Consider the following 12,805-nt stretch of genomic DNA (forward strand, 5'->3'; position numbering starts at 1 on the left):
AGAATGTGACACGAGGTGGTACTGCAGGAAGTGTGGTGACCCTCTGCACCCTGGAGCATGTGACACCAGATATCCCACCTTAAAATCATACTAGAATCCCATCCCCAGGGATGTTCTAATTTTTACATTTACCGAGCTCGATAGCTGCAGTCATTTAAGTGCGGCCAGTATTCGGGAGATAGTGGGTTCAAACCCCACTGTCGGCAGTCCTGAAGATGGTTTTCCGTGGTTTCCCCATTTTCACACCAGGCAAATGCTGGGACTGTACCTTAATTAAGTCCACGGCCGCTTCCTTCCCACTCCTAGCCCTTTCCTGTCTCATTGTCGCCATAAGACCTATCTGTGTCGGTGCGACGTAAAGCCAATAGGAAAAAAAAAAAAGTACATTATTTCAAAGCGTAATATAGGAGTAGTATATATTTTAGTTCCACAGTGCAGAAGGCAGGACTGGCAGGCAAGGACTTTTATAAATGGCTGGGCTGGAGGTTTAAATGCCCTGGCTACTTCCTGGTACAGTGAAACCTCGATTCTCCGTTTTTGGAGGGACCTGGGGAAAAAACGTACGATACGGGAAATCGGAAAATCCGGGAACGAATTAAAACCATCAACAGTTTGACTGTACTTCACAGTAATGAAATATATATCATTTTATTTGTACAAAAACGCCTGCATTAAATACATTAGTTTAAAAACTTTATATTTTAAATTCAGTTTTACCGAGAAACTTCGTCACTTTCCCGTGAAAACGTCTTTCAGGCCAGCAACTTTCATCAGTCAAGCTCATCGAAAAATATTCTACTAAAGAAGTTATCAGAATTATATTGATATCTAAGAAATTTAAAACCATATCTGAGACTCCAGTTTCACTATTGCTGCCGATCGGGAAAACAACATTATAATCCAGTCACTTAATTGACGACTTAAAAACGTCTACGGTAGCTACCTCTGTTTTTTTACCTTGAATAAATCTAATTGGAACAGGTGCAGTTATTTACAGTACCGGTAATCGTTATCTGACGACAGTCTCATGTAAATTAGAAGACTTCGTTTTAATAACCTAAAAAAGAACAATGTAACTTATTTATCAGTAAAGGTTTTCGTGCTGTATTACGAACTTACGGCGCGAAATTTAACTTCGAGTTCTCCCATGTTTTAGGCCTCGGTACTTTCCATTAATGATTTTTTTTTACCGATAAACAGGCGAGAAATGTGGCTTGCATGATAGGCATAATTACTGGTACAGTTCACATGAACCTACCTGTGGTATTATAGTTAGGAAAGATCGCTGAAAACACGTAAATAAGCATAGGTTGTAAAAGGTCCAGTCACATAATCAAGTAAGCTAATCACAACGCACAAATACAAAAATGATACCAAAATACATTAAATCCCAGAAGATGTAATGAAACACTCTCGCACTCACAAAAATAAAGTGTCACATCGCACACATATAGGTTACGTACTGCACACACAACACACACACAAAACACTTAAATTGCCATTTCTTCAGTCACAGTATACAGTAGTCACTTTGTAGTGAAACAGTCGTTAATCGTCGGTTGTTTTTTGTTTTGTCGTGCCTTAACACGGTACAGTGCTCCCTCAATATTTAAAACGTTCTGTAGTTCGCTGCTGTCTGTGTCATACGCAGTAATATAGTCGCGAATTTTGTCAAAGGCGGCTAATGCTTCTGCAAACGTTGGCAGGGGTTCAATTTCATCTTCGTCTTCCCCCTCGCTCGCGATCTCTTGCACGGCGCTAGCACTGGCTGTGGCAGTAGCATCATCACACAGCTGTTCTATGCTCTTTAAGCCGGCTTTACATTTACGAGTAACTCGTATACGAGTAGGAAACGCGTTTACATTTATGGTGCTTACTCGTATAAGAGTACAGTTTCCAATATCGCTCCAAGCAGATGAAAACGTCTTACTATGGCTGGTATCTTGCTGTTGTGTTTTAAAACAAGACAACAGAATGAAGCGAAAAAAGTCAGGAGCTTTTGGGTTAAAGAATCCTTGAAGAAAAGACCCGTTTTTGGAATACAGGAACATTTATTAGCTGATTTATTAAACGAGGGAGGAGATGGTTATAGAGACTTCTTAAGGATGGATTTTAGTACATTTGAAATGTTGTACCTTTTGGTAAGTGGACGAAATGACTTTTATAATACCGGTACCGATATGCTAAATACTGGCATATTATTAGTAATTAATTTTTTCTAGGTTGCCCCTCATATCCCCAAAGAAAACACTCAGATGAGAAGTTGTATCAATTCTTAGCTGAACTGGCAGTGACTCAGATTTTTAGCTACTGGAGATAGCTTCAAATCATTAGAATTCTTGACGCGTGTATCAGCCTCAACTTTTTCCTTGTTCATTCCAAAAGTTGTTGATTTTCTTTTTAACTAGATCCGTAGTTATGTTTAACTTCATAGGCCTTATTTCTCGCATTGATGTCCCGATATTGAGAACACTTAACATTCCACAGGCACTCCGCTCTGTAGTATAAATTAATGAACTCCTCCAGATTTTCACGAACTGCAGTATTTAGTCTCCGCCATTTTTAAAACAGTCTAACTCGGATGCAAGTCGGAAGCCTCTCTACTTTGATTGCTATTCGTATACGAGCTACGAGTACGTACGAGTCATCGTTTACATTTATGATTTCTTATCCGAGTCAGTCCGAGTAGCCTACTCGTATAAGAGTTACTCGTAAATGTAAAGCCGGCTTTACACCACAAGTGGCGAGCTCACTATCGACTGTAGCGTACGTCTCGAAGTTAACAGCTCTCGGCGCGAGCTTCTCCCAGTCCTCACTGAAAAGTTGTTCTTCGCTGCCGCTGCCGGTGTTGGTGTCGTTCGTGTCTCTGCTTTCGCCAAAGCCACATTTATGAACACAATTTTGAATGGTGGAGGGCGAAACGTGGAACCATGCTGACACAACAAAGTGGATTGCCTGTAGAATACTGAACTTCGTCTTCACTTCTTTCCCGGCGTCCAACATACACACAGCCCTTTGCACCAGCTGCTTGCGGTAGTACCCTTTAAAGCACTTTATCACCCCCGCATCCAGAGGCTGAAGGACACTGGTACAGTTCGGGAGATAGAAAATAACTTTCACATTTCGTAAGAAAGAAAGTTCCTGCGGGTGGGCGGCACAGTTATCTACAAACAAAACTATTTTTCTCGCTTGAGCACCCATAGAAGCATCCAGTCCGTGAAGAAAATCCAAAAAAGTGGTCATCCAAGCTTTACCGTTCGCGTAGTATCGCACTGGTAACTTCTTCACGTTCTTAAAGCATCTCGGTTTCGCTGCTTTGCCTATAACGATAGGGATACGTTTGTCTGACCCGTCACTGTTACAGCACAACAAAACAGTTATGCGGTCCTTCACATTTTTGCCTCCATGACAAGATTCTCCTTTAAGAGCCAGCGTGCGATCCGGTAAACAGTTGAAAAATAGGCCGGTTTCATCCGCGTTATAGATGTTCTTCAGTTCGTATCCTTCAAGCAGCTCTGGGAGATTTTCCCCCCAATCTTCCACAGCCGAACCGTCAACTGCAGCACTCTCGCCGGCGAGCTTTTTATACACCAGCCCGTGACGCTCCTTAAACCGGGAAATCCATCCATTCGAAGCGGAAAAATTTTTGATACCCATTCTTGCAGCGATGCTTCGAGCTTTTACGCGCAAAATGTTACCATCCACAGGAATTCTCGACGCCCGAGCTTGCTGATACCAAGAAAAGAGAACTGCTTCCATTTTAGAATATCTCGATTCCTTCCCCGTTTGTCCATTCTTTGCAGAGGATCCACACTTTTTTACTTGTTCCCGTATCTCTTGTTTTTTCCCTATTATTGTATTCAGTGTCGAAGCAGGTAAGCCTAAACATTTCGCGATGTCAACTTTTTTTTCTGATGGATTTCTTTCAACTTCCTCTATAATCTGAAGTTTTTCTTGCAGGGTTTTCACATGCTTTACAGGTCGCGTCATTTCAATACTGCACTGTGTAAGCAAACCGAAACTCGTCTGCGTAAATTGTTGGTTTTCACCAGCTAGTAACACAGCCAACTGAACGAAACATTCAACAGAAAGCTCTTAACAAAGCGCAAGTTGGCGGAGACCTTCATTGTTAGCCTGGTACAGAATGTTCCGTAAGTATGATCGCGCAAGATATCCGACGATATTAAAATACGCTAGACTCGCAAATTCGATTCCTGCTGTCCATTCTCGAAATCTTGAAAAACGCTTGATCGAGGATTTAGCGTTGATGGGACTGAAATTTCTGGACGGTTGATGCGGGAAATCGTTTCTTCGAGGAACGGATAACGCGGGATTTTTAATACAGGTTTTAAATGAGATGCTCGCGGGACCACGTAGTTTGAACGAATATTACGGGAAAACGTAGTTTCGGGGAACGGATAATCGAGGTTTCACTGTAATCAAACTGTTAATGGGGTTCTCTTTATATGCCGTACTCGTTATAGCGGATTTGTACTGTATGTTACGTTGGCTGAAGAATAGAAGGATTGGTTCTCTAAACATGTACGTAATATGAAATAAAGATAGTGTTTGTTATATTATAGTACTAGCTGATGTACCCGTGCTTTGCTACGGAATTCTAGATTGTATACAGAATTCTAGGTTAGGTAGTGTACACGTTGTGAGCAAGATTGTATTAAATTGCAAAGCTCTTAACGTTACCCTAGAAACGTGATGGCGATGTCACCAAACATATTTTATCATATGAAGACTGAGTTAGGGAATTTTCACCGTAATGGTAGACCCGCTTGCATACCATCAGTCACAATAAGAGTCACAATAAGGTTGGGAAGCTTTCATTTTAATGGTTGACAGTCACTCTCCACCTGTCTTTTTACATCCTCAAAAAGACTGTCTTACTGGTTTTCCCAAGTGAAGAGAACAAACATTACAGTGACGTCAGTAGGAATGACGCAATTAAAAGCAATTCTTTGATATGAAATACTTCACCAAATCACAAACCACACATTTTCTCACTTTTAACGAACAAGTCTAAGCTCCCGATATTACAGTCCAAAGTTTCAGAGCTGGGATGACCAAGCCGCAGACAGCCGTGATCCGTGAACACTCTGTTTTTTTTTTTTTTTTTTTTTTTCAGCGGGGAGGATGTGGAGACTCCTAGGGCAAAAATCATGCCATTTTACTAATCTATTTCCTAGGAGTACACGATGAGTCGGTAAATGTCAATTCAATACACTGATGGCGGAAAAATCTATCTGACTTGGAGGCAAATTTCTCCTCCAAGCCAGAGGAGAAACTTCCTCTTGACTGCTAATTTGGAATAAAATGAATGTAGAATTTAATAAAAGTGAGGAGGAGGAAGCTTAAGAAACAGCTCTTTTCAGGGTTGAATTTTGTGTCATTTAGTGAATTGCGGTGCTACAATTTGGAATAGGCCTAAATTGTTATTCTAGACCAGGCCATTGGCCTACTACTACTACTACTACTACTACTACTACTACTACTACTACTACTACTACTACTACTACTAAGTGAGCCTCTGCCTTAAGTATGCACACTGCTCATTCAAAACAGCGCGTCAGAGTGGGGATCGAACAGCTGGAATACTATGATGAACCGGTGTGTTACGTACCAGCTGTATCAGAAAATGTATGAACCAGAGGAATGGCATGCTAAAGAAGAAAGTTTTCTAATTCCCCGGCTATTTTCCGCCAGTAAGCTATTATATTCGGTACACAGCATTAATCCCATCTATCGGAGTTGAGAAGCAGCATAAGAGATAAAGAACACCGCCACTAACAACGGTCAATGTAATGTTATTGTTCATCAATGTTATGCGCTTTCGATATTGTAGGTCTTCACATTTAGTTTTCTTCCGACTCTGAAATCCCACTCCTATCGTAGTCCGTACGGTAAAACTGAATAATGGTCGGAAATTGTATTCTCTGTAACATTTGTCATGTAGTACTTTTCGATAGGACCAATAACATAGGTATTTAAAAGTTAAATTTTAGGTGTCTTCCCCTAAACTACAATTTAGGTATTTAAAAATTAAATTTTAGGTGTCTTCCCCTAAACTACAATTTAATTTAGTTTTGATAAAATTGTTTATAGCTTAGACTGTAGTTTCTTATTCGCCGTCTCTATATACCGATTCTCATTTAATTCTGTTAACCCATATTCTCGTGGCTCGGCGTTGATATGGACTTAGCAACAAAAATTCATGAATATCTGTGTTATCATAGCCGGTACGGTAGAAATGTCTAAGACATAAATGGTCGGAAATTTAATTCTATATGACTTTCGTTATGTAGTATTTATCGATACGACCACTAATAATATAAATATTTCAGAATTAAATTTTAAGGCCTTCCCCCAAAGTACCATTTCACTCAGCGTGAATAAAATGATGTACAGCCTAAATTTTAGTGGCTCCTTCTCCGACTTTGTATACAAATTTTCAATGAGATAGGACCTCTAATAACGTGAATATTTAAGAACAAAATTTTTAGCCTTCCCCTAAACTACCATTTCATCAGCGTGAATAAAATTATTTATAGCCTAAATTGTAGCGACCTATTCCTCGACTTTACTAACCAATTTTCATTAAGATATCACCACTAATAACATAAATATTTGAGAATAAAATTTTTAGGCCTTCCCCTAAACTGCCATTTCAATCAGCGTGAATAAAATTATTTATTGCCTAGATTGTAGTGACTTATTTCCCGACTTTGCATACCGATTTTTATTGAATTCTCTTCAGCCGTTTTCTAGTCATGCGTGTACATACAGACAGAAATTACGGAAAAGTAAAAATTGCATTTCCTTGTTATTGTGGACATGGCCGATACAGAAATAGCATTCTTTCAAATTCTGAGCAATGTACAGACAAAACTCTTATTTTATACATGTAGATGTTTGGTATTGATAAGGTGGATTCCAATTAAATTTCTTGATTCGTTGTAAGTACCCAATAGGACCAATATAGGCCACAAATATGGTCAAATTTATAGTTTTTATGACAATGTGGTCAATTGGTGGGTGATGTTCGGCAATATATCGCTTTTTGTGTTCAAAATTTGTTGAGTGTCGCAAAAGAAATTGGTAAAATGCATAGGAATTGCAAAAAAAAGAAAACTTCAATCTCATAATAATGAGTGAAAAGTGGTAGAATGGTTAAAATGCAGAATGTCATGACTTTCAGCATTCGCAGATCATGCAATAGACATTAAGAAACACTTATATTGCATCTACCTTACAATAGGGAACATGCATGATCCGAGGTTTTAATTAAAAATATGCTAATCTGATTCAAAATTTCATGCAGAATTCAAAAATGTGATCAGAATGTACAAATAATAACTCCAAACATGATAAAAATCTAAATCAATGTGGAAAACTGTCACTTGACGCAAGTCCGCGATCTCATTGGTCTGACGTCATCGTACAGCTTGACTGAATTAGCAGACGAAATAGCACATAGTCTGCTGTGAGAAGCAGGATACACTTTGCGTATTTCTACTTTATGTTAGTATCTGGTATAGTTAAATTCGAGGTCTATACATTGGATAATAATCTGAGTGGTATATTTTAGATGAATCCTGCGCAGTCAATGAGGCAGAAAACTTATAAATGGTGTAGAGTTCCGATGTGCAATACCACATCGCATACCATCCCAAACAAATTGTTTATAAATGTTCCAAAGACGCTAAAACTAGGGAGAAATGGATTTTGGTGAGCCGGAGAAATGCTGGTGATATATCGGAAAAGTCTACAGTTTATTTTTTTGAAGATTTTAATGTAAGATGAATTTGTTTGAATTTTCAATCACTTTTCCATGTCAGCTGTTCTAGTGGTAAACTTTAAATTTTAATGTATGATGCTTTATTTAAATGCTTCAATTACATCTTGGAATATGAAAGTAATAAACAGTGCATTAATTAATGCTGATTATTAAAGTATTCTCCAAACCTAACCTATATTTTGGGTGATCCATGTCAAGATAATAAATCAAAGGGGTTATGAACCATTTTGACAGCTCTAATTCTACCAATTTATCTTGGCATGCGACAGTTATTTATGTCTTTAATGAAGAGCTTAATTTGTAAAGAAATTTAGGCTATATCTAAATACTCTATAATATAACAAAAAATAGGCGTGTACATTATGAAAGGAAACAACGTGAATTTAACAAATGTATAACTCTACACAAAACCAATGCTTGTCTGTTGGGGTCATATAAGTTAACAATGCTCAATTATAATAATTATCATAATATTAATGAAATAAATAACATAATTGCACACAGGTAAAAATAGTGATGTTGGTGTTTAAAATATTATCCAACTTAGCCTAAGTTTTAGGTTATACAAGCCAAGTCAATAAACTGAAGGGTAAAAATACCGGGCGAGTTGGCCGTGCAGTTAGGAGCGCGCAGCTGTGAGCTCGCATCCGGGAGGTAGTGGGTTTCGAACCCCACTGCCAGCAGCCCTGAAGATGGTTTTCCGTGGTTTACCATTTTCACACCAGGCAAATGCTGAGGCTGTACCTAAGGCCACGGCCGCTTCGTTCCCATTCCTAGGCCTTTCCTGTCCCATCGTCGCCATAAGATCTATATGTGATGGTGTGACGTAAAGCAAATAGCAAAAAAAAAAAGTAAAAGTCACAGCACCCAAAGACATTCCTGTATTGAACGACTAAAATGTCATCAGGACACTTTTCTTGCCTGATATGCTCAGCTTGTTAAAAGCCAAATGTAATTAATGTTATCGGCTTTACGCCCTGCTAACTACTTCTACGGTTTTCGGAGACACCGATGTACAGGAATTTAGTCCTGCAGGAGTTCTTTTACGTGCCAGTAAATCTGCCGACACGAGGCTGACGTATTTGAGCACCTTCAACTACCACCAGACTGAACCAGGATCGAACCTGCCAAGTTGGGGTCAGAAGGCCAGCACCTTAACTGTCTGAACCACTCAGCTCGACTTGTGAAAACTAGATGAAGTCATATTTATCTTTATCATGTTTAACTTTTTTCCTCCACAAAGATATTTAATGTTTCTCTTTCATGGGCCCCGGAAGTAGGTAGGCCAGCTGTCCCAAACATAAATATATAATTTTTGGGGAATGATAGATTATAGCCCTATAGTACTATGATCTTTCTTTCTTTCCTTCTTTCTTAATCAGTTTATCCTTCAGGGTTGGTTTTCTCTTGGACTGAGCGAGGGATTTCACTTCTACCGCTTCAAGGGCAGTGTCCTGGAACATTGGGTATGGTGATGAAACTGGTGAGGAGGGCCATTACCTCGCCCAGGCGGCCTCACCTGTATGCTCAACAGGGGCCTTGTTGGAGGATGGGAGGATCGGAAGGGATAGTCAAGGAAGGGGGATGGAAACGGCCGTGGCCTTAGGTGCCTGGAGGAGAAGTGGGAAAATACGAAAAACCCCTTTGAGGATGGCTGAGGTGGGATTCGAAACCCCTCTGCTCAGTTGACCTCCCGAGGCTGAGTAGACCCCGTTCCAGCCCTCGTACTATTTGTTTTCAACTTTCATGGCAGAGCCGGGAATCGAAACCGGGCCTCCGGGAGTGGCAGCTAATCACATTAACCACTACACCACAGAGGCGGACTAGTACTATAATGCTACCTATATGTTTATGTTATTTGTGAAAATAAGGGGGGTCTAGCAATAACTTGTGCTATCAAACATTTTCTTCCTACGGTACTGCTTAGTGCTGATGACCGAAGGTTTCCTAAGATCATAATAATAATAATAATAATATTCCTATGACCTCACCTAGCACATTGCAGACCTGAAGTGTTGCCAAGTTGGCTGCCTGCCTACCAATTTTGGTATTGGAACTGTGCTGCTGTCTAGCTCCATAAGCAGAGTTTCTCGACAGTTGTTTTGACAAGTAATTTTGTTGGGTGGTGCTGCATGAGCCACCAAAAGGTCTGTTACATGCCAACAACGATGTTAATTAAGTGTATCCTCCTAATTCAATACATCATATAATTCTATCATTAGATGGAGTAATCAGATTCAAACATGTTTTGACTCGTTCGAGCCATCTTCAGTAAAAAAGTGGGGTGTTGGAAGTAATTTACATAATACAAGCTAAAAATGTGCCAAAAAGCATAAATGAAGGAACAAATGAAAAAACAATAGAGAGACATGACTGAAATAAAAACAGCACAATATACAATATTTACTTCATCATATGGAGCAATAAACAACTCGCTGCGATAAAATTCAGTGAAAACCGGGGTTAATACAAAACATAATTGAATCTAAAAACTGTGTTAACCTAAGAAGAAAATGAAAACAAATGATGCGGATGGAAATGAACAATAAGTGCTCATAGCGAGGTTGCAGATCTCTTAGTCTACAAAATTTTGGTTTTATAACAATTCAAAACAGGATGAAATCACTGTGTCGAAAATTCAGGCCGAAAGTCTGCCTTTGTGGAAACACCATCGCATCGAATGGCTAGGAGGGGAGCGGGAGCAAAAAAGTTTGAGAAACCAAGCCTGAGATAACGTGCCTGCAAAATGCTTGTGACACGTGATGGAAAATCGCTGATGAAATTTAAAACTTTAGAACAGCAGCATTCTTAATTTCTTCTCAGTCTAGCAGTCCCATAGTTGGTTATTGTTTCACAATGTTGGCTGGTTTGTTTGCCTTATTTTAAAAGGTCGGGAGCGGCACGAAAAAATTGAGAATCTGTGTTAGAGATGACAGATGCATGGTAAACTGTAAGTGACCATAGTGGAAACCGTCAATAAAGTTCCAATCTGTAATAGGGAAAAGTGAGGTTGTATCTTGTAACGATGTGAATTGTCAAGATATTCCCTTGCTCTTAAGGAATGACCTACCTTGCCCTAGATCGAACCTGTTTTTTGTGTCAGAAACTCTAATCCTTATCCACCAAGGCAGTTGCAGTCCCAAGTTCCTATTAGGGAACAGAATAGTTTCAAGTACTTTTTTTCATTTCTAGTATCTGACTACTAATAAGAATTCTGCTTTTTTTGTTCCTAGAAAATAAATTATTCATGATATTATTTAATAAATATTTTCTGTTTCTTCCTGCTTTAGATCAACCAAATGGCCACAGCTCCTGATTCACATCGATTGAAGTTACTCCGAGAAGTTGCAGGAACTAGAGTGTATGATGAAAGAAGGGAGGAATCCAAAGCCATTTTGAAAGGTACTTTATTTTGTGAAGTTGGAAGAATCTGTTTTAAACTCGTATCTCTTTTTATTGCATGGCTAATTGAGGCATATTTCTTGGTCAGTGACAGAAGTTTTTCTTAGTATTGTTTAAGACAGAGTATGCAGTTTTGTAAAATGCAGAGTAGGATTTTTAAATGATTGAATCTGATGAATTATTGAATAACTTTGTCACAGTGATAATATCAAAAGAATTACCGTATTTCTCCAAATCCAAGACAACTCTGAATGCCAGACGACTCCCACTTTTTCCTTCAGACAAATTAAATCAGGCTTAAATAGTGCTTTGTGAAATCATAATATTATTTCAAACAAATGTTAAATTTAATTGAAAAAATAAAATAAACGCACACAAGTATCAAGTAAATCCTACCTACCTCCCTAGTCATTTGCATTGGAGTTATCTGATACTGCCTTTGAAAGTTCAGGGAATTCCTATTCGTGAGCCTGCATTCGCATCGCTTCTCGTGTTATGGCCATTTCGACCTTGTGTTTTTCGTGCACATACCTCACATTTTCATGTTAGACTTTCTTAAAGCGTCCGTGTTGCAGGCCACTGAATTTCTTTCTTGTACAGTATGCATTATTAGACTACCTTTACCTTCACGCCGGCGCGAACATTGGCTTTAGTTATGCTTATTTTCTTGCGTCTGCACAATTATTCTCTATTTCCGCTTGTTTAATAAGCATTCGTTTAAAATTGGCTTCATAATATCAAAGAGAACCTGTTGAAAATTTGCTGCCTCTACTTTCTCCACATGTCTCTACAATACGACGATCCATCATGAAAGTACTGTTGTCTATAAAACTCTTACTAAGCATCTGCCGCTAGACATGTCTTACTTGCCGACTTTTGCTGGCTTCAGTGGCTAGCAATGGGCACATTGAAATTCTACGAGTTTAGTGCACCACGATATGGCCATTCAGTCCTCGAGTTTATCACGCACATACCTCACGATTTCATCTTCGACTTTGGTAAAGCGTCTTGGTTGCGGGCCACTGAATGTATTTGTTTTACAGTATACATTTTTTAAAGCTATCATTAGCTTCACGGTTACGTCGAACATTGGCTTTAGTTATGCCATATTTTCTAGGGGCTATACAGTTTTATCTTCATTTCTGCATGTTTAGTAATCATCATCATCATCAGTTTTCCACTCCAGTTGCCCGGGTGTGGTTTACGAGCACTCTCCACTTCTGTCTGTCCATGTACCACTCTTCTCTCAAGACGACATCCCAGCTGATTCCTCTTGTTCCTATGTCCTCTTTCACTTGGTCCAGCCACCTCTTCCTAGGTCTTCCTGCCGGTCGTTTTCTGGCCACGACTCTGTGTAGCCATTGTTTTGCTGTCCTTCCATCGTCCATTCGTTTGACATGGCCAAACCATTTCAAACGGGCCCTTGTCACTTTTTCATTCAGGGATGGGTACACACCAGCTTGCTCCCTTATTCTTTCATTCCTTACCCTGTCCCTTTTTGTCTTCTGTACCATAGTTCGTAGGAACTTCATTTCTGCGGCTTGTAGTTTGCTGTCCGCTTGTTGGGTTGTTGCGCAGGTTTCTAGGCCATATGTT

The 12,805-nt window shown here is 39.4% G+C and overlaps 1 protein-coding gene across 1 annotated transcript in view; it reads left to right on the forward strand.

Moving 5' to 3' along the window:
• The window catches only part of SMC3 (structural maintenance of chromosomes 3), a 311,725-nt gene that overhangs the window by 45,141 nt on the left and 253,779 nt on the right, over positions 1 to 12,805 (forward strand). The window contains exon 6 of the mRNA XM_067156456.2: positions 11,098 to 11,209. Coding sequence (XP_067012557.2) covers positions 11,098 to 11,209 — 112 coding nt within the window. The remainder of the gene's footprint in view (positions 1 to 11,097; positions 11,210 to 12,805) is intronic.

Source organism: Anabrus simplex, chromosome 1, assembly GCF_040414725.1.
Source record: "Anabrus simplex isolate iqAnaSimp1 chromosome 1, ASM4041472v1, whole genome shotgun sequence".
Taxonomy (NCBI): Eukaryota; Metazoa; Arthropoda; class Insecta; order Orthoptera; family Tettigoniidae; genus Anabrus; species Anabrus simplex.